The sequence below is a fragment of the Anarhichas minor genome, unplaced genomic scaffold (genome assembly GCF_050575085.1).
Source record: "Anarhichas minor isolate MPS153535 unplaced genomic scaffold, ASM5057508v1 ptg000027l, whole genome shotgun sequence".
In the NCBI taxonomy this organism is placed as follows: domain Eukaryota; kingdom Metazoa; phylum Chordata; class Actinopteri; order Perciformes; family Anarhichadidae; genus Anarhichas; species Anarhichas minor.
In genome coordinates this window covers 17,649,058-17,672,206 of record NW_027466473.1, presented here as the reverse complement: position 1 = coordinate 17,672,206, position 23,149 = coordinate 17,649,058, and the positions used below count along the sequence as shown (strand labels likewise).

Here is a 23,149-nt window from a genome sequence, read left to right as displayed (position 1 = left end):
TAAAACCCTTTTGACACAACTCAGAAAAGGGTGGGCAGTTTAAAACCCATGTTTTATCTATATCGGTGCACTCAGTTGAATGCAACAACCACTGCTGTATTGTGTGATTTACTGAATACAACCCACAAATGGCCAACCCCTCGTCTATAAGCTAACGTAACAGACACTTCAATCAAACTCAAAAATAAGTGGCGATGTATGCAGGCAAAGATACATTAAACTCAATAAGCTAATGTACAGCTGTGTGTGTACGGCTCGTTCTGTTGGCTGTTAGAGGTTAGTCAAACGAAATATTTTTGCTGCAAGACAATGCAGGATTAGCAACAGACACTCACTCATGGACGCACGTGCACACGCATCCGTTAGCATGATCCTCCTGGCGGAGATGATTATGAGTCATATTAGATGACATGAAAACCCTTGTGTCATAGTTTGTTAGGAAAGCCAGCCTCGCTGTAAGGGATACACGATTGAAATGTCTGACAGTACATCCTTGGAGGCTCTTAACCTTATTTCAGCAGCAGCTGGTCGGCAGCCAAACCATCCCAGGCGGATGCAGCTGCCCAATCTGCTCTGTTCAGCTGCTTAGCAACATTGACTTCATGGCTCATGTTAGACTGGTGGCTCGCTTGGTTTCTTCTCATCTTTTTGAGCAAAAGTGAGAATAATGATGCATTTCCAGCATTGAGAGTAATAGCGCAAAGCAGCTGAAGTGTGTTTTCTCCTGCAGCTTTGACCTCTTGTTTTCCATTCCTTTATTATTTGGCTACATCAGGCAAGTCTTGAATGTAGGCCTTTGTCTTCGCTCTCTCCTGATCACCCTGTGCATGTTGCCAAAGGTTCACTCCTGCTGGTGACTGTGTGCTACTGCCCTACTCCTGCTCCCCACTGCTGTGAATAACAAGAGAAAGGTTTGCAGTCTGGGTTTCCCAGTTTCTAATAATATACAATAATAAATTAGTGTCATATAGAGGCCAGACAAAAATTAATAAAATGTGAGGGCATGTAGTTGTACCCTATTATTCAACTGGCAGACTGGTCTGTTGTGAGACTAAACATATTTATGGTTGTTTCCCTATAAGATAAATCTTTCTGTGTACCTATAACCAGGTGAAAAACTAATTATTTAGACAGACATACAATACTCAACACATAACAGATACATAGAAATAACACAGGAAGCAATGGGACCATCTGTGGACGGTAATCTTTTTGTCTTTAACAGTTGATAACAATACTTTCATTTCATTTCTGGAATTGGGTGCACCGATGCATGAGCTCACGTGGAACTTGTCAGACTTTATGCATTTCCTGTTTGAATTAACTCCTATCGACTTGCCTGTGGAACAGTGGCCCACTTACCTACTTCTTGAAAGGTCTCGCTCGCTCTTGCTGCCAAATCTATGAAGACTGGATTCGCCAAATCTCTGTGCTATCTGCCATCATTCCATCATGCCTAGATGCACATGCACTGAAAGCCAGTGGAATCGTTAGAGCTGTATAGTCTTATGGGGGACATTCATTCAACTAGCCGGCCTACCTTACATCCATTTTTAATATGTAGATGGGGGGTTGTCTCCTGCTTTCTTCCAGCATCGCTGCTGTAATTGCTTTAAAAGCCTCATTAGGTCGGAGCAATTTCCTCTTAGTGAGCATCTTGACCATTCATTCACTCAGAAGGTGCAATGCCAAATCTTTGGTCATTGTTGGCTAAAAAATACTAGACGACTTACCCTGAATACATTTTCTTGACTGAATGTTTTGTTTGTCTGGTTTGCAGCTATCATGACACCGCTGACACTGAGAACCAGACAGTGTGAGCTGATGGCTCCACTGCCTCCCAGTCGGTCTGCTCTGTCCAGACCACAGTAAAACAAACATTTGCACTAGCCTCCGAGCACTGTCCTTGTTCTCTCACGTAATATTTAACCCTTTTTCAAGTCATCCGAACTGGTTGGTGTCAGTGTATGACTGCGTAGCCAGCCAAAGCACAAAGTGTTGACATGTAGTGTAATGATGTCATGCAGTTCTCTGATGTTCTGACCTCCTTCTCTCAGCATGATTTACTGTCTAAACACAACACACTGGAGGAAAGAAGGACAGGACAGACAGCCCTAAAACACAGAAACTCTGTAAGTCAACATAGAAGTAAAGAGGCAGGGAATTTTAGCGGGCTCTTGGCATCTCCGCAAACCTTGATGCTTTAATCACATTCATGTTGGGGGAAATTTCTGCCAGCCCGTCAAGTTGCTGCGCTGGATGCCAACAGAGCCACAGGAACTGACAGTGGTATTCAGCAAGGAATGTGTGGAAATAGAGCTACTTATCATATTTTACTCAGCTTCAGTCCCCTGGAAAATATCCCCACTAAGCCATCCTTTCAGAACATAGTGCTTGATCACCCCCCCCCCTTTCCCATCTGCATCTCGTGTGCTTTCTCTGAACGTCAAAGAATCTGTAAAAACAGGCAATATCAGCCACTATGACACAAAATAACAACAACACATGTAATGCACAAAAGATCAGAAAAATAATGACATCTTCAAAGCAACTTACATTTGAACTAAAGGGGAAATGGTGTGCGATACTGTATTTATTTATAGCTTTAATTCCTTTCCTGCAAATTAGAATTTATGCCGGTTAGATGTTCCCCTTTGGCTTATAAAATACATTTTTGAAAGTTGAAGTTTGGTTGCCATGCATGGGCCTGCAGAAGCACGATAGGAAAGTCCTGGATGCCGGCTCAGACTGACGTTCCCCATGAAGTGGACCTCTGTCTGAAAACAACCAAGGCTTCATATCAGTTGCTGACAACCTGTTAGGCGAGAACTGAGGCTGTGGCCTCTGTGATTTCTCTATAGCCTATACGGTGGGACTGACCACTCGTACACATCTCTGTGGACTCACACAGGCACTTGATCTGAAGTTTGCTTGTTATTTCTAATCAAGCTGATGAAAATTCTCACCAAGCCTCAACCTCACAGTGAAACAAACGCATCCTCTTACTGTAGACTAAACTAAACTGCCATTATTCTTTCAACTTTTAATCCATATGCAATTTGAAGTGGGATTTAAACAGTACACAAGGTAAAAAATTTGAATTTTGATGTGATTCTACTTATGAAGGCTAGTAATCAGTGGTAACCTAGTATGGTTGAAGTAATTTTAATTTTAGTATTTTCTAGCTGGTTTGTACAGGAGCAAAATTCAGAGAAATACCGTGTTTCTCCTTTTGTTTTTAACCTTTATCAGTGGAAAGAGGTAGGGAATGTTCTGGAGGGATAATAACACAAACAAAAATACCCAGTGAGTATACTTTGACCCCACTCAAACTTGTGAAACGTGCTGATATATGGCCGTTACATAATTGCATTCCTGTTAACTCAGTGACGGTGTTGACTCCTGCTGACTCAGCAGTCTCTCAGTTTGAGACCCGCTGCCTGAAAGCTGCTCGTCTCTCCGCGCTGCTGACAAGATCCTGTCTCATTTGTGCTGGCACGTGAGTGAGTGAGTGAGTGATCCCCTCGGGTGGTGTCGTCGTGGAAGACCCAGACTAACACACACGCACGCGGAAACATCAGCTTTAGCCTGCTTTGAGTTAAAGTGCTTCCGCCTATAGCCAAGAGGTTTGAGCGGAGAGAGCAGGTGGAGATGTGGTTACATGCCAGGCGTCTTTAGTGGTGCTGAAAGGACAGCAACGAAGTGGACAGCTCCGGCCGCACCTTGGAAACTTGCGCTTCCTGCTGAGTGCGCACCTGAAGCCAATCAGTTGATTTCGATATCAGCTCGCAGATTATTGGAACTTCTGGACATTGGGCTACTTTAAGGACGAATACAATAGTTTAGCTTGTATCCAGCAAAAATAAACTACAACAGAAAGGAGAGGTTTCGGTATTCGCAGTAATCTGCCACCTCTAGCTTTAAGTGAACTCCTGTCTGCCTGTCAGCTCAGGCTTCTCCACAACACACACACACACACACACACACACACACACACACACACACACACACACACACACACACACACACACACACACACACACACACACCACTACCACTTCAGCACTAGTTTAACCGTCTTTCTCGGTCACTTGTGCAGCGCTCCACCATGGCGGAGCGCAGGGGAAACCGGGACAGGGCAGAGGACGACCTGCCGGTTTATCTCGCCCGACCCGGCACGGCCGACCAGGTGCCTCGGCAGAAACACGGCGGCTTGTTTTGCAGCGTCGAGGGCGCATTTGAGAGTAAAACAATAGACTTTGATGCCCTGAGCGTTGGCCAGAGGGGCTCCCGCACCCCGAGGACCGCCAGACGAGAGACCGGTCCGGAGGCGCAGAGCCCGGCGAGTGACAACACGATCTTCCCTGGTGTGGACAGGCGAGGAGGCAACGTCTCTCCTCGGGTTGAGATCAGGACCAGCGGCGGCAAAGAAGTGCTGCAGGACCTGGGAGATGAAAAGGTAAGAAGACTGCTACTTAGCAGACTGATGCAGTAGGCTAAATGACAGGAGTGGTTCCTACTGTCACTATTGTGACTGTTGTACTTTTTCTCTTCTGGTACCAACCTTTGTTTTTTTTTAAAGTGTGGTGTTCAATGCTTTACTGCTGAGCAAAATAGTTAATTAGTAATATTAGAGAATAATATTAAAGTCAATGAAAGATGGAGAAGTAGGACTGTACAGTCTTGCAACCTTTTGAAAGAGCAAAAACACAGTGTACACAGTGCCTTCCAAAATGGCTGGGAAATGAGACAGTGTTACCATCCACTGCCAACTTTCATCAAAATGTGTTTGGCTTGTATAATTCTTAAACTCTTGAAGATTACTGCAGGACAATTCAGCCAACGTATATACACATTATACTGAGGGGAAAATGTGTTGCCCACAAATGTAGCAACATATTGACAACACCTAGGCCCATTAGAGCAACAAGCTAAAATGTAAGACAGTGACATAAGCTAGAAAGGTACAGAAAGAAATCATCATATAGCAATGACATCCAAGTTTGTATTTTATTGCGATGCATGCATAGAGAAGGTGATATTATTTACACACCAAATGCAACTGAGAAATATGAGCATGTCCTCTCTTTAAAACCTGCAGTATATGTGCAGTATAAAAAAGAACAAAAAGGTTTCTGTAGCATTTACATCTTAGTGGCGTACTGTATGTTTGTAAAAACAAATTCAGAACAGCTTAGAAACAGCTGGTGCATCTGGCTACCAAAGGAATGCAATCAAACTTGAAACATGGCGTGTAAACAACACGAGAGCAGATTGGCACAATAGATACAGGTTGTTGTACTGAAACAAAAATCCAACTTTTTAAACTTTAACCTTCCACTTTATTGAATACACCACTTTAGACTGTTGTTCGAGGTTTTTGATATGTTGCATAAAGCCAAAATGTGTTTGACGTTTTGTTTTCCTTCATTTTGAGTGAAGGGTTTCCGACTTGTTCAGAATGTTGCCATTTTGTATCCAGCTGGCTGGAACGGTCTTCTTTAGGTGATGCTAGTTATGTTCCATGGTGGTTGTGGCTGTTTCGAAGGAACTGCATGGTTTGTAGGGTGTGCTTTTTACAAGTAGTAATAGCAGATGTAATGGTAAGGAGCAGTAGTCAGTAGTATCATTAGTAGTAACACATGCTCAGTATCTAAACTAATAATGTTCAGTGTGGGTCAGTAGTGTTGTAACATGTTAAATACTGGAAACATATATACTGGATAGGAAAAGCACAGGTATTGATTATTGTTGATTATTGATTATTGTATTCAAATGCCCCAGTAAGTCATGACAGTGTGACCTGGACCTTTGAAACTGAAGCAGCAAAATGGAATCCAACCATCAATAATTGTAATCTTTGCTCCTGTGCTTTTCCTTCTGTGACATGTCAAAATGTCTTCTTAAAAAGACAAGGTTTAAAATGTTATTTATTCCTGCAGAAAACACATTTCACAATCCTTCCGTGTTGAAATCAAGAGTAAAACAATTTTTTTAAGCGGTTCAAGGCCGTAAACTTTGTGTGGAGACACTTTTAATAAAGATAATAGTTCAAAGTACGACAATGCCAAACCTAACCTCCACTTGTCATCATTACACCAGTTGTGACTATGACATTTGTATCTTATTCCAAAAGTGTAGGTTTTAGGAGTTTTTCGGCAATTCTTTTGAATAAGGAATAATAAGTATGGGCTATGAAGCAAGCATTAAGTATTTACTACACACGCTTTGAAAGGGCACTTGTTTTGAGCAGGAAAGTTATGTTCTTCTAAAGTCAGACTGAGATCACTGTCTGGGCACCAAAAATGATGATTCGTGTCTTTCTGGCTCTGGCACACACACTCTCACAGTTTTGGCTCAGAGGGAACTGACATAAAAAGAGAGACATCAATTACAAAGATCATCAATCTTTTTTGTTGAATGCTTAAATACTCTTTCATGCATGATGCAAGTTAATGTTTCTAAAACTTGAATACTGCTTGCTCCAAGTCTAACCACATAAGCAAAACAAGCCTGCTGCTGTTTCTGCTGCAGGGGCAGATCTGCTATCGCCCTCTGTTGTCTCCCACCGTTGATTCATTGGAGACACAGCTGCAAACAAAAGAGTGACAGAGCTCCTGTGAGACAACAAGGCTAATTCTAGGGGACTGATTGAAGCCACGAGACTGTTTATTTGAGAATATTGACACATGATCTAAAGTAGAAATGACAAATGTTTTTTTGTCTATTTAGTTTGAAGGGTTTGTCCTCATCATTTACACCTCAGTGATTCCTGTGCTCATATTGATTCACCAGCCTGACAGAAGACAGTTTGGAAACTGGGCTGTGCACGCACCCTACCCGACCTATTTGAATCCTTACATCACCCCCCCCCCCCCCCCCCCCCCCCGAGGTTTGATACTGAACTGCAATATTGCACCTCCTGAGGGACCAGATGATTCAGCTGAAATCAACAGACGTAGTTAGACTGTGCACATTTTCTGCTTTGTTTGGAAACTGTTTGATGACATCAGACTGACAACAGAGTCAGGACATGCTTACTCTTCTGACATTATAGTCTGGATGCTAATTTGGCTTAACATGAATCTCTTTTTGCAAACTAATGACAAGTGGAAAAGATGACCGTTTTTGATGTCCGACAAGAGTGTCTCTTTTTCCGAGTTTCAAGTTCACCAGTTTCAATTTAAAGTTAGTTGACACTAATCAGCTGTAGTTGTTATGTTTGTTCATTGTTTGTGTTAATGTGTGGTTATTTTATGGCTTTGGTCGAATAATTTAGATATTCAATAAGCTTGTGTTGACGTTGTAGTAATCAGGTGACAACCTCTAGTCCTGAAAAGTGAAGCCAATGCTGAAGTGCCTTTAGGTTGCATTTCTTCTGACAGCCAGCAAGGGGTGACAAAGAAAATGAACTTCCCACTTGATTTATTACTACCTCAGTAAACATTTTACACAGGAGTTTATGGTCTCATCACTAGTTTTTCACAAGTCTTCTTCAATACAGCTTGATCTTCATTTAGTAAATGATGGTCCCATTAAGAGTAAAATAGACAATAAAGCAAGGTATGCTTTAGGGCGTGGCTACCTTGAGATAACTTATTTTATGATTCAACGCTAAATAAATTCATTGCATTTATTGGTGGTAATAAACAATAACTATCATGACTGTTTCCTTCTGTCTGGTCAACTGATAAGTTCGATCAGCTGCTAATGGACTGAAGAGTGGGGAGTGGTTAGCCAGGGTCCCAGGGGAGCTGGTTGGGGATGGGGATTGGGGGGGGGGGGGGGAGATAACATCCCCTTTGTTATCCTGCAGGATGGCGGTCAGACGGGGAGGAGCCCTTTATACACTTACATTCACGCTGAACCACTCAAACAGTAAACCACATACGCATTGACACATTGAAACTTGCCCATACACATCTATACATGTGAGCCACAATAATACGTTATGTAGGCATCCTTCGAGGTAATTATTAAAGCTGCAGTAGTTAAAACATTACCTTGTAATCCTGATTCACAGAAAGAATCTGGAAGAGAAGAGAGCATCAGTAGTTTAAGGTCCACCAATTTTACACATAATGGTCAGTTTTGGAGTACTGCTCAGCCTGTAAAAACAGTTATTACAATGTGTTCTGTTTGGAGGAGCTTTGTCTGGTCTGAGAAAATAACCCTGATGATGTCATTGTGATGCCAAAATAGCGCAGTGAGAAGCTGCACTTACCATTGTCACTTACTAAGTTATCTGGCATCCTTGCAGTGATCACTTGTAAGTAAACACGACCATGCTAATGAGTATAGGTGAGAAATGCCATTTAATATGATTGCAGGGTATTGAAGGGAATGCTTATCAGTTCTCTCTTCCATTTGGGGCCACCTAGGTGCTTCTTCTGCCGGTGCAGCTTTGATGTCTTTTCTGCATCCTTGATCTGTCTGCCCCCTGTCTGTCTATCAGTGTCAGCTGGTTAATGCGGTCTGCAGTGGTAGCAGGTCTGCGAACTTGATGTGAGTTGTTGATGCATTCTCCAAGGTCTGGGAATGCTGAGGTAATGCCTTACTGCCTCACGGCCATGAAAGGACATGTCAGCATGCAGGCGCTGCGTCGTCATGCTGCCAAAAGCAGGAGGAAAACAATCAGTGGCAATTAATTGACATGAAAAATAGATCAACTTTTGAAACATAGCTTCTCCCAATATATATAATGTATGATTGTAGAGTAAAGTTCAGGGTGAGAGGGTATGGCAAACACACGTTTGCACACACACTTAAAGCATCAACACAAAGAGATATTTTATATAATGAAACCTAAAAAAAAGACAAATTATTCAATATCTCGTTTACAAAACAAATCATTTAAAATCTTTTTAATAAACACTTTTTATAAGCCTAAAGATATGAGATGAATCACAAATAAAATTATTTTTCAATAGAGTAATACAAAAGGGGATGTTTCATAGCTCAAATATATTTAACTACGACTATCTATCTTTCTTGAAAACAATGAAAACTAAACGAGAGTACGGTTTTCTAGATGATGGTTGTAGTACACACACACACACACACACACACACACACACACACACACACACACACACACACACACACAGACAGGCACACCCTCACATGCATGTCTCTAAACCTCATTATGGGTGCATTAGTGCTGAGGAGGGGAGTGGTGGAGGAAACGGCCGGTGGAGTGCAGGGGATCCACTTTAGGTCCAAACAATAGAGACACATGGCTGGGTGGGGACAAGCAGAGGGTGTGTGTGTGTGTGTGTCGTGGTGAGTAGACATATGGGGTGTGCAATGTGGTGGGCAGTCTCTGTGACAGCTGCTACACCATTTTGCGCCTCCTCTGTGTGCACAAAAACAAAATCTATAGGTAATTATGTGTAAAGATTTACATTACTACTTGAATCTTATATTTTTATATAACATTTCTATTCAAACAAAAAAAAGTGATCCTGAATTTATAAGGAGTTATGTACATGTTGTTTAAAGAGATGTGCTTGTGTTGATGAAAAATGACATCTGGACATTTTTAGATTTTTATGTATTTCTTATTTTCTTCTGTTTTTATTCAAACATTTTCCAATTTCAAAATCCCCTTTACAAATGTATTTATTTTTCTTAAAAGTCTATTCATTTAGTTTATGGCTGTATGTTGAACAGTATTACATTGAAACAGTAGGATTTTTAAGCAGCCATTTAATTTTAGGACCTAATAATAATAATGATACCGAGTATAATGATGGTGATTTCTAACCTGCACGGTGAAGGGAGTCCTGCTTTCTATTCAATCAATTATTATTGTCCTACTACTCTGATCAGTTCACTGCTTAGGGACCGTGGCTGTGAAACACAGATGCAGATTAGACCACAAAATGCTGCATTTGAAACCAGACAGTTCAGATTAATTTGCTGTTTCGGCAAGAAAAACATCTGATTGGTAAATTTGTTGTCATATGTGCAAGAAAAAAGAAAGAGGTGCGACAGCTCAGTAATGCAGACAACTGGCTGCAGGCTGTTCAGCAGCTGCTCCGCTGCGCCCTCCGGTGGAAAGATTGTGTCATCGCTTCTTTCCAATTTGAGCCGATCGAGGGAGGGGCCGGGCGACTGAGCCACAGACGCTCCTGTAGCTCTCTGCGAGGCACTTTACATCGCACTGACAGAGTGGCGACCATTCCCTGACTCTCCCATCCAGGCGAGGGCCGCTGCAGCATCCGAGAGGGAATACCGTCTTTTCAAAGCTTGAATTTTAAAGGTGGAATCGTACGAAAACATGTCTTACCAAGGAAAAAAGAACATCCCAAAGATCACAGTGAGTAAAACAGTTATTTATGCTTCATTGGCTTTGGGAACTTCTGATGCCTTCTGTTGCAACAAAAAAATAAAATCGCTGCGTTAGTGCTTCGCGCTGCCGTTTCACAGCGATGTGTCAGAAACATAAAAAGCAGCCACCAGCGAGACTCGAGGCGTGTCAATTTTTCTTTGTATTGACTGCTGGAAGTCGTTGGAAAAAATACGCACTATGAAATGGCATGACTGTCTGTTATAGTGACGGCGAGGCAGGGAGATGAGGCGTTTTCTTAAAGGTGTCCTGCATCTTCTTTGTTGCGCGGCTCCATGCGTGTCGCGAGCCGGCTCGCCCATAAAGAGAAATCACTGTAATGTTGTGTGTAATCGATGTGAGTTTATGGTGCCCGATCGTTCTTAATTATTATTAATAAATGTAGTTTGGTGGCATATCATTATGATATTGCATTTATGTGCTATATGCTATATCGATTCTCCCTACATAATATTTACATTTAGCAATAAATAAATAAAGAGATACCCATCATTTCGTGCGCGTGAAGCGATTCAAATCACGTTTTAGCCATTTTAACAAGGAAGGCCCTTTTTTCTGTTAAGGAGATTATTTGGGGCCTAATTCATCACTTGAATGGGAGGCTATTGATCAGTGACGTTAGTCTACCTTTCAAAGAGCTTCACTCGCCATTTTGATGAACAATGTTTTAGTGACACACTTCAAAGTATCACAATGATACTATAACCTAATTATATAGTCCCGCGGATATTTGTTGGCAAACAATTGCACAAAAAGGTAGACAGAGTAGCGTAAATTGATTTGCAATTCTTGTGCATGAGCTCATTATTTAAAAAAAAGGGCCGTTTTTTGTATTTTAATGTGAAGAATGGAAATGTGCCCCTGCACACTAGAGACATGGGCTACTGTTCATGTTGCAGGCTGGTGCAGAGGAGAGCGAGGGGAGTAAAAAGAGAGAGGGGGGGGGGGATACACACCCATTTGTGATGAGCTGTGATTAGCTGGCCTTGTAGTGGGGCGCTTGTATTCCTGCATCATGGGAGGGAGAAAGATTCAGACTCCAGGCAGAGCATCAAGGGGTGGAGGTTGGGGGCAGGCCGGTGTTACTCAGCCAGCCAGCTGGGTGCTGGTTTGTGATACTACTGCAGAGAAACCTCTCCCTCTCCTTCTGTGTGTGTGTGTGTGTGTGTGTGTGTGTGTGTGTGTGTGTGTGTGTGTGTGTGTGTGTGTGTGTGTGTGTGTGTGTGTGTGTGTGTGTGTGAGTGTGTGAGTCTGAAACGCCTGCCTTCCAGTTTTCATTGTTGCAGCTCAGGCTGCAGTCAGGGGTGTGTTGCTCGGCTGTGGGAGACACAGCCTTTGTCTCGTCTCCTCAGCTGATATTACACCAAATGGTTTTTTTCTGGGGGTACGACCGCGTAGAGGTCTTGTCTGTATTCTGAGCATACTATACGCACATTACTCTTTAAGTAGGCCATGTCTCTATAATATACTAAACTGGGGCAGAATTTTCCATGGCATGTTTTACACAGTCATTATAGGAATGAAAATGTTCATGTGACCAACCCCTCAACCACCAAGGTTGGGTCCTTTTTTTTTCTTTAACCTTCTTCTATAGTGGAATTTTGGGGTGTCAAATCTCATAAGATGTGATATTTATGTCCAAACACACATGTCACTAGACATAATCAGCAAGTGATGCTGCAGCAGAGAGCACTAGGCTCACCAAGAAAAGATCTGTCTCCTCTCTTCATAGTTTGACACTGAGGCGAGAAATCACAGACGAGAAAAATGCACAACATAAGTCAGTTTGATGGCCTCAAGATACATGCAATCTGGGTACAGGAGTTACATTTTTCAGTTGGAGATTGTTGTAATCCTGAAAGAAAAGCTCCATTGAGTGGTAACCAACATGTTAACTAGACTGACATTCAGCTGTTGCCACAGTAAAGTATCTCACTGATGTCCTTGACCAAGAGCAGAGATAATGTGGCGTCACACCGCTTTAGTTCACAGGAGACTTATTCATTGGCTTTCAAACATGATGTAATGAACAAGTACAGTTTTTACACTGCTTTACCCCTCAAATCAGTATTTTACTCTCAACATATCAAGGTAGTCCAGTATTTTTTCTCTCCAACAGATTGAAGTTATGCTACTTTAATTCCTTGCTGATTTGGCGACACCTGTGGTTACTTTTGGTAATGACAAGAGTGTTTTTATACAACAGGATGGTATTCAGTTCAAAATGATTCCTTTATCAACCACTTGGATTTGAATCCGAAACATGATCTTTACCCACAAGTTGTTTTTGAGCCTAAACCTAACCAAACATGAATCATACCGCTGCCACATCATAAAACAGAATTTATACTTCAGCAGTGATTTCTAACGTGGTTTTGAGGGTACTGACGAATGATGTCATCAGATAACAGTTCTATGTGTCGTTCTGGAGGGTATGGACAGAAAAACGTATTTTGCCGTTTAATTAGTTCGACTTGTTGAAAAACAATACCTGTATCCACCACTGGGGGCAGCGAACACACTACAAGCTTCTACTCAAAAACACAACAGCAAAACGAGCTCATCTGTTTACAGTGCCCCCAAACAAACTGAAAGGATTTGATCGGGTCACATTGAGAACAAAGTCATAAGTAATACTCAATTAACAACTAAATTACATCTACGTTACATCCAGTAGCCTACATGCATTCATCCGTTTCCTGTGAATCTCTTTTGCGTCAAAACACAATTTGAATGCTGCACAGGAAGGCGGACTCTGCCAGTAACAGTGAAAACACCTATATAGAGGGGCTATAACACAACGCAAACACATTTAATGGCTACAGCTGAGAAAAGTCCGTAATAGTATCCATAATGGAGTTTGATACATTGAGCATTTTAAGAATTAGAAATGTCATTCTGCAAACCTGAAGACATATATACTGTAGTAGTGGTATATTGTCAGTGACATTTGCGAGAGAGAGAGAGAAACTCAATACCAGTCTTTTGACCATAAAATGTGAACCACATCTAGGTTTTAAGAGGTGGTTCTGGAAAGCGGCAGCTTGCTCTCTTACTTTAACTTTGTAAAAAATCAACACTCTACCACTATTTCATAAAAGAAAAACCATACTAAAACTTGAACAGAGTCATCAGCTCGTTGAATGGACTAACATCTCCCCAGTAAGTTTTGAAGTCTTAAATGATTTAGCGTACATATCTGCTCATAACCCTCCTCCCCTCCCAGACTCTCCTTCTGTATTTCCATCCCGGCCCGTTCTATTCCAGCTGTTGCCTTGCGTCCGCTCTCTGCCAGAGTGGCTCCGTCAGATTTCTAGGCGTGGTCCTTCCCTTCCCTCAGACCCGCTCACAGCAGCCTCAGTGTTGTTCCAGGCTGGTCCATGTCATCAGTAATCCCCTCCAGCTGTAATGGGCGTCTGTGGGCACGGCCCCTAGGAAATGAAACCCCGTCGACGGACCACAAAACCGGGCTCCGCCAGAACCATGAGTGTGCCATCACCATGCAGGCTGCAGCAGAGCGGGCTCAAGTGCAAACAAAATACCCCGTGGCCACCCAGGCGTTGCCGTGCGACTCACCATGGCGACCGACATACAGTTGTGACGGCAGGGAAACACAACCGCTGTTTGGTTTGTCGTGCGGGGATGTGATTCGACACACACCTCAGTCACACACCAACACCTCTCAGACCTCTTGACTGAGACACTTTATAATTGTCTGGCTCAATCAGATCCATATTTTGGGGCTTTTGTCTTTTTGTTTGTGTCGCCGTGGTAACATTGTTGCACTACTCCGGCCTATCACAATATCAGCTTTCAAGACGTGCCGGGTCTTTGTTTGTACGACCGCGGCTGGCGGGAGTCTTCCGCAATTGATTGAGATTGATAGGTCTCATTGTTTTCACTTTTGCAGAATGTGAAAGAAAAATCCCTGTGCAGCTTTGGGGTTTAGGGTAAATATTTTTTTGCGTTGCTAGGCAACAAGGCTGAAGCAGAGGCACACTCAGGATGACTTCCCTCTTCCACTGGTCCCTGCCTGCCTCCCTCCTGCTCTCTCCCGCACACAAGGATCTCCCTCACAGCTAATGGAGGTCTCCTCTAATGGCCTGTTTCATAGACGTGTACCATCCCGACTTAATAAGCATGGAGGAGGGGCTGGCAGTCATTTGCATCCCTGTTTATGAGGAAAAAATAGTTGTCAGTGCATATCAGCGTAGTAGTACAAGAATAACATCCTGTCGTCTATTTTCGATTACTGCCGCGGCCTTGTGTAACAGAAAATGACAGCTTCCCGTGCAGCGAGAGGTGCTTTATTGTTGGTGCTTTGTTTCTCCCAAGAGTTGAATGACGAGATATTTTTTTCCACCTGAACTTTACTCTACGTCGTTGCCAGATGTTTTAATTTATGAGCTTGTCAGCTCTAGAGGGAGGATGCGGAAGGTAAAATTAGATTAATGACTTTTTTCCCCAATGACTTCAGATTTAAATTAAAATGCATCAGAACAGTAAAGCAACTGGAAGCACTCAGTTTCCTAAACCGTGCATATTTCTAGCATCAGTTTAGATTAATGACAGACATTAGTATACGTCTCTTTGATCGCAGCAACTCGGATAGGAGCTTTTTATAAACATTTGTGGTTGACCTCAGTTGTGATTGCGTGATGTGTGTTTCAGCTAATCCTCCTCCAACTGTCGGAATTGGTGGAAACACCAAATCCTCTACTGTTTACCCAGCACACGCTGTTTACAGTCACGCATGCAATCCCATATAAACAAGTACACTGATGGAAGTGAAGATGAAGAAGAAACATTTGTGGAGGTTGGAGCCAAACAGTTGTTTGCTTAAATTGTTTGCCCCAAGAGCAAGGCATCGCTTTTATTGGATCTACGGTGAAACATCATTTAATTTTTAGATATTTTATTTATTTCTCTCTCCAGCTGTAACGGTTGTGTTGGTTTGACCTCTTCATTTTTACCACACAGTTTATCTTTATAGGCCAGTACCCGCTAAGCTTAGTGCACTAATCTTAGTGAATTTATCCTCATGTGTTATTTTAACATGACTCAGACATCTTAATGATGTATGTGATAATGTTGAATCGTTGATCATTTATTTAGTATTTAGATCCAGATCAATGTGTTGTTACACCCCTAGTGTGTACACGGCTAGTTAGCCACCTATAGCTAGTTAGCTACAGCTAATATCCGTCGATATATTGGCTGTTTCTTGGCGAATAAACACAGACTGCACAAACTACAATGACTACATTGTGCAGCTCATCCAGTGAGATTATTTTTCCCTTCCAAAAACTGGGCGCTGTAACAGAGACATGATTGACAAACGAGGACATGGTCAGTGACCCTGGAAGGTCAGAGCAAATCAGGATCAACAGCATTATTGCTGCCTTGAATGAAAATGCAAAACTGTTGAGATAGTATGAATCTTTGTGGTCTAATATCATTTTTTTCATGTCTTTTCACAGCTGCCATTTTGACATTTCATTGCAGGGTGAACAAACAAAGGTGTAATGAATAGCCTTTATTATGGCGGCTTTACATTTACGTTGGCCCGGGCCTTGGTATTGTGAAAGCTGGAATGACTGTGACACACTAAATAAAATGGGACCTCAATTAATTCGATTCATTACGCCTGTGTTTACCCTGCTATGTCAAAATGGCTGTTATGAAAAGGGCATATTATGTTACTAGATTAAAATTGAGACATGTTTAAAGTAGATTAGTAATGTCTAAAGGAACTCTCTAAAGAAACCTGGTTGGGTATGAGATTTGAGACGATTGAAGCATGTTGTGTCATAGCTTTAAATCAAAGCTTTCAGATTATAAGATTTGAGCGTAACAATTTGTAGCAAAGACTTTCTTTTGTTGGAATTTATTTTACATGTAGGCAGGATGCCTGAATTGAAGAATGCCACACAGTGTACCAACTATTTCACTGAATGTCTTTAAAAAGAGATAGATATACAAAGACTGTTCAGTCTGGTTGAATCTCCACATGCTCTGCTGCTGTTCTTCTACACTGTAGCTGCTTATTCTGGGAAACCCAGAAAAAAAAAAAAATCACTATTTTTGGTCAATGTCTGGTCAATAGGTTTGTCCCGGTTTGAGAGTCGCCTCTGCCAGTCCAAACCAGAATCATAGAATCTCTGAATGGATCAAAGTCTTTTTTTTCCTCCAATCCCAGTGCTCAGATTAGGGCAGAGCTGTGTAAAACAAGTTCTTTCACAGGATTGAATACTTCAAAATGCAAGAACAGAAATTGTTATCTAACGTTCCGTAAAAAGCCAGCTATTAGCATAGGATGGACACTTAATGCAATTCTGATCAGTCTCATCTGAACGTCTGAACATCTTAAAACAAGGTAGAGATTCCATTGATTTAAGTGGTTGAAATCAATATCCAAAAAGGATTCAGGAGGAAGTGTGGGCAAGAATCCGTTTAAATCAAAATCCATTGTGGTTAAAACAGCAGCAATAGAGAAAGCAGTAGCAAGGCTTCAGTATCCGTGGTCAGATCCGACATGGAGGTAGAAAACAGGCAAAATTACAAAACAAAGTTGAATTTCATTCTTGCCATTCAATCGTCAGGCCTGCAACAAAAATTCAGAAAGCATTTTGATTGATTGTTCAATATGTGGATGGTGTGGTCCCATTAATGTTGTAACAAATGGTTCGGGTTAGACCCGTTACCAGCATCATAAACAGCGCAGATGGTTTTAACTCACACAAGATTTTGAATTCTGATGCATCATTTGTTATAATTTGAAATCGTAAAAACATAATGAACTGAGTTGATGGGAGGACTTCATTGCTATGATTGGCAATAATACCACTCGCAGGAAAAACACGTTTTTCCATGTGTCACACCCCTCTATTGTCCCTCTTTTCCTTTTATTAATAGTCAAAATAATGCAGAAATGCTGAGATTTTTTTGTTGTTGAAAATGACAGAATCATGGATAAATTCTGAAACAATAAACAGTCTTTTGGCACACATTGACTGCTCAACCGTTGCCATATTGGGAAACGGCATGCTGCCACTTGTTAAATTTTGCATTAAATGTTGGAAGTGTCCTATTGCTGTAGGTGGTCGAATGAGCTCTGGGAAATGTTGCCATCTGTCATAGATTCCATCAGAAAAAGCCACAATAAATGCTCTGACGGCTTTTAGATTTATGAAGTGAGATTAACAAGTGTTAAAAAAGAAGAAAAAACGATGTGTCGTCACAGTTTGGTCACCCATAATTCTTAACAGTTAACATCTAATTTTGCACTGACTAGAAATAACTGAAGTCGAGTCTCAAATACAGTCCACAGTCATAGTAATACATTATGTATGTCACTAGCAGATGCATTAACTGAAATGGAATACTGAAACCAGCTGACTGACAGTTGCTGGGTTGTGATGGAAATGCTATTGATTGTCAAATGATTGCATGTTGTTAAAGGCCAGTGGGGAGAGTGGGCAGAAACAGACAAAGGGGAATATGAGTGTGTGTGTGTGTGTGTGTGTGTGTGTGTGTGTGTGTGTGTGAGAGAGAGAAAGAGAGAGAGACTGCTGAAGCACTTCAGTAAGGCACACATGCATGAGGACACACCTCTCACTGCAGTATTATAAATCAAATAAAACATCTTTATTAGTCTGATGCAGTCGATGCAGTCTTTGATTTTTTTTTTTCAAAATAAATATTCAACTTACAGTTATGAATGTGAGAAAAACAAAAAATCCTTAAATTTAAGAAGCTGGAAACGTGAGCGTTTGGTGTATGACTCCATCACTCTTAAATGTAGGCGGTTTCTTCCAAGTATTGTCAACGCAATTTATTGCAGTTGAGGAGAAAGGAGAGGAACAAGCTTGACAGATGCAGTAGTGCTACTCGGTCTGCCTCGCGATGCCTCTTAGAATTAAGAAATGTTCACACCTCTGTAAGGTGCTGACTTTGATTATTTCCAAAGCATCCATTTTATCCACAGAACTGTATTACAGTCATCCCAATAATCTCTGAGCTACTGAGCCACAGATTTGCCGACAGAGCCGACAGCTCCAGCTGCTGATGACTGCGTGTTGTAATGCGTTGCTTCAGGGTGTGGTTTCCAGGGAAAGCTCTGGGCTCTGTTTCACACCACTCCATCACCACCTAAATCACATACACACAAACACAAAGACACAAGCACACACACACATTGCGTGTGATTATGAGCTCAGCAGATATTGAGCTTGTATCATCTGAGATGCATACAGAACGGTATTATTCTCTTTTTTTCCTCCTTTTTTTTCTGTTGTGTGAGGGAGTGGCTGCACTTCATTATAGTGATGCAACACTGGGTTCACCGCCAGGGCTGTAAATCTCTGCACACATGTGCTGTCGGGAAAATATGGAAGCAGGGCGAATAACTGAGAATGTTATAGCATGTGAATGTATTTTAGAATCCATGCTGTTTAGAATACAACCTAATATTATTGATTTAGAAAGAAAATAAGTCGTTATGTCATAGAATTTGACTTTTTCGTTTCTCCAGAAACTCCAGATTGGTCCTCTTTTTTTAGATACTGCTCATGATGGGCTGTAACTTATGATTATTTTCATCATTGATGAATAGATTTCTCATTTAATATATTTGATATACAGTTTATCTGTTACTTGTTTTGTCCCCAAAATAGCAGAAAACCTCATAACATTTAACCTAAAAAGCCATAACAGAGAGTTGCTGCGTATCAGACGTTTCAGCCTTCGTCTTAATGTGGCCAGTCGATTAACCGCCATCTCAAGCAGTTTGCCCACAGATTCCCAAAGCAGCTGCACAGTTGTCCTTTTTACCAACTAACAAACTCCCCTCTATCCATGTAGACCTCCACCGGGTTCGACAGTCATGAAGTAGTCAGCTAAACCATGCGCCCAGTCTCCCATCCTCTCTAGTCTTTCTTCCTGCAGTCAACCGTCGCCATTACAACGCCCTGTCAGTCCGTGGTGCAGCGGCAGCAGATTTGATGGCAACGCCCAGATGCCGATGGCGTTTTTGGTCCATGGGATAAATGGATTAAACTGAGAAAAAAACATCCACAGTTGTTGCGTAATGAAATCTGGATAAACATGGTTTTAGATGTTAATCCATGATCAGTCCTTAAAAGCAGCTTCAGTTCTGCGACCAGCAGCAAAATGTCAGCCTCTCAAATGTTATCATCATGAGCGGTCATTCTAATGCAGGGGAATATAAGTTACAGTGAACGCTGCCCTGTCTTCCTGCAGGAATACCTTCTCCTGAAATTCAATTCTTCATATTCATCATTTTATTCATTATCAAACTGGCACTCCCCGATTCAGTTTTTGCACCAGTTTACTACAATTACTGCACATTTTCCATTGAGGAAACAGTGCTAGATAGTCCTCGCTTTAATTTGCTGGACTCATTTAACAACGATGTCAAGAAAATGTCATTGCAAATAGGGGTCCACTTGCATGAGACCACAGGGAGAGGTCCCTAGCTAAACTGTATGTGGTGTGTTTACATGGGACAAGACTGACAAACATGCCCTTTCTCTTCCTTGCCATGAATGAACGAATGAATGAGACATTGTTCATCTCCTCTGGTTGAAAGAAGAAGGAAATGATCCAAGTAAAGAGAAATAGAACAGCATTGTCCAGCTCTAAATATACAGAAGAAATGATCTGGCTTAGTAGATCATCCTCTAATGAAGCTTGCTTACTTGAAAATGTTTCAAGCCAAACTGCATCTAATCATAACGATCTATTTCTTCTTGTCCCTCCCATCCCTCTCTCTACAGAGCGACAGGCTTCTGATCAAAGGAGGGAGGATCGTGAATGACGACCAGTCCTTCCATGCCGATATCTACTTGGAGGATGGCGTCATTAAGTAAGTCCTCCGCTGTCCTCCTTTCTGCTCTGCTCTTATTCATTTCCATTTGCTTCCATCCCCCACTCGCTCCTCATCCATTTCCTGTCTTTCACTCAAGTTGTACAGCATGTAGCTCATCTGTAGCCTCTCCCTCATGTTAAAGCATATGTAGAAATATACACATTTTTCTCAACATGTGAAGTAATCTGGATTACATTTGATGGGTCGGCTAGGTCAAATTTGTGAAAATGTTAAAGGGGAATTCGGATTCCTTATTGCCATATTTTTGTCCATTTTGACTTTTCTCCCTGTCGTTCTCAAAATTTGGGACATCTGCAAGAATGACTCATCTGTGCAAGGAGCACGAGCCTCCAGCTTTCCAAAAGCTTCAGTGTCACAGAGATAATCTTAATCTGCCTGACCGAACGTAAAGTAAAAGTAAATGCAGAAACTAATCCACTAGAAATCCTTACTGTAATGTATATAGTCCATGTTTCTCAAATATCCAGTATAAATAACAGATCTTTTTTCATTGCATGTAGTTGCAATGGACAAAAATCAGAGAATAAAGAATCTTAATGGTCTCAAATGTTCCCTATAAGATTTGATTAATTATTAATTTGTTTCATTATGATTATAATCCGTAGAAGAAGGGCAGGTGACAGGTTAAAGGAAATGTTTTGAGCTTGAGACAGGTGACGCTAGGAGGTAAAATAGGTTGCATCACTCTTTGTGACACAGGAAAACGTAAAGTCAAGTGCATTTATTGCAGTGCAAAGCAACCCAAACTAACTACAGCAGTCTAATTATAAATGAGTGGTATGGAAACTTCAATCAATAAATGCATGAGCACAAGCTGCTTTATCATGCACACTGTGTCCTACTGGCGGACCTGAACCAAAAACAGAGCCTTTGTTCCATTGGATCAAAGACAAGCTGTGGTGATAGCAGCCAGTCTCGTCCTCTAGTATGAGGATGTCTTCGTCCCACTAGACAAGGCGAGGGTGTGTGAATTCCTCCTTCTGTGTCTCCCTGAATCAGCCGGTCCCCTCCGTCACTCTCTCTCCTCCCCGTCCTGTTCTCACTTGGTTTTCCAGTTATAGGCTCTTTGTCCCCCCTTGTCCCTTAGTGAGGCAGCTCAGAGAGAGGCACCCATGGAAAGCCTGGTGTTGCATAATAAACACCCTGCCGGACCATTGGGCTACTGGCAAACTCACAGAGACACTGGCTTCTGCCTGCCTCTCTGTCCGTCTGGCATGTCCCCTCTATAAAGTCTGAACAACAGGGTTTTTCTTTTAGCAGGGGTGAAGTGTTGATGAGTTGGCATGGTGACAATGTGCTGCTTCAAGCGTGGCTGACGTTGTTCTGGGGGCCAGTTTAAAGTTAAAAACATTTGCTTATGATTTAAATGTTCAAGAAAAATGTCTACTGATATCAAATTGTGACTTGACATGTTTATAAATCAGCCACCTCCTGCCCATCGGTGTTTGGGAATTGCTTGCTTTATTCATTTGTTATCTTGATTTACTTGAAAGTATATCAGCGTGATTTAAATCAGATTCACTTAATTGGCACATAGCCCAAATAGTTATAGGCCCAGTAATGTTCTGCTGTCGAAACATCTTTTATGAATGCAACATCACATCATCATACAATTATGACAACATCTACTTCCCTCGACAGGCAGATCGGCGACAACCTGATCGTGCCCGGTGGGGTGAAGACCGTCGAGGCCAACGGGAAGATGGTGATTCCCGGTGGCATCGACATCCACACCCACTTCCAGATGCCGTACCGGGGAACCACGACCGTGGATGACTTTGCTCAGGGAACAAAGGCTGCGCTTGCCGGGGGCACGACCATGATCGGTAAGGGCTGTAGGAAAGCTTGCTCACACAGTCCAGCTGAGTTTGAGATAGAGACGGTAGCTAAAAAGAGGGGAAAAAAGAAGGCCGAGACCTGAACAAAGGAAGAGAAAAAAAAGAGACGGGAAGCGGTTCTGGTCTGTTTTTGGGTAGCTCTCCAAAAGAGGACCATACAAAAGACTGAGTTTAAAGGGGTAGGATCAGGAGGGGGGGTGTATACAGCACCAGTGTCTGTCTGCATGTTCCTTGTCTATGTACAGCATGGGGGTATACATGTGCTTCATGTAGCTGACAGACCAGACGCTATCACAGCTAACAGCTGGTGGGTACCACAGTCTCATTAATACCATTAACTTCTTTTGAGCTGGCTGCTACGCTGCCAGTGTGGCGCTGTGTTCAAACGGAGGCATTCACGAACAGACCTGCTACTGTAGTAAACTCTATCCATGGGCTCCGTTCATTGAGGGATTATATTCCAGTGGGTGATGTGTTGGAGAGAGCATGAAAACATGCACTGTGTTTGGTATCTTACTGTATATGTCTGTCTCCACTGATGATGTTGTGTTGGTGTGAAGGTGAACACAAAAGTAGTTCAGATGGTTTACATAATAAACAACAGTACGGTTTTTATTTCTGACTGCCGTTTCCAGCTCGATGCTATTAACATGCAAAGACCAGATAAGCAGATTGGCACATCTTTAATGAGATAAAGACGTCAGTCAGCTGGTGAGCCAGCAGGCGGTCTTATGTTATTACAGCTGAGTAAGATGAAGCAGGATCATTTGTGCTGTCCTGTTGTGTACAATGAGGATTTACTATTTATAATTTTAGTGAAAACAGAAATCTACCTTAGGCAAGCAAAAAGGCAAGCATGTACTCTCTGTTTAGTATACAATCTAAATAATAGAAAAATTCACACATTTTAAACGTTGTCTTTTGTTATATTTGTGATTTCAGGTGCTTGAGCATAATCTTGCTTATCGAATTTGATGATGATCTAAATTATATGTTATATATTATTATATAAAATAAAAATATATTCACAGTTATGCTTCAGCGGGGAGG

General features: G+C 41.8%; 1 protein-coding gene across 5 annotated transcripts in view; it reads left to right on the top strand.

Moving 5' to 3' along the window:
* Positions 1 to 4,108: 4,108 nt before the first annotated feature.
* Positions 4,109 to 23,149, top strand: part of dpysl3 (dihydropyrimidinase like 3) — a 34,036-nt gene continuing 14,995 nt past the window's right edge. For 3 of the 5 annotated variants that reach the window (XM_076101830.1, XM_076101828.1, XM_076101827.1), the window contains exons 1-3: positions 10,283 to 10,321; positions 20,149 to 20,237; positions 21,903 to 22,087. In XM_076101830.1, coding sequence (XP_075957945.1) covers positions 10,283 to 10,321; positions 20,149 to 20,237; positions 21,903 to 22,087 — 313 coding nt within the window. Of the gene's footprint in view, positions 4,460 to 10,282; positions 10,322 to 20,148; positions 20,238 to 21,902; positions 22,088 to 23,149 lie in introns of those variants that run through there. The other 2 variants (XM_076101826.1, XM_076101825.1) reach the window with 1 other exon arrangement.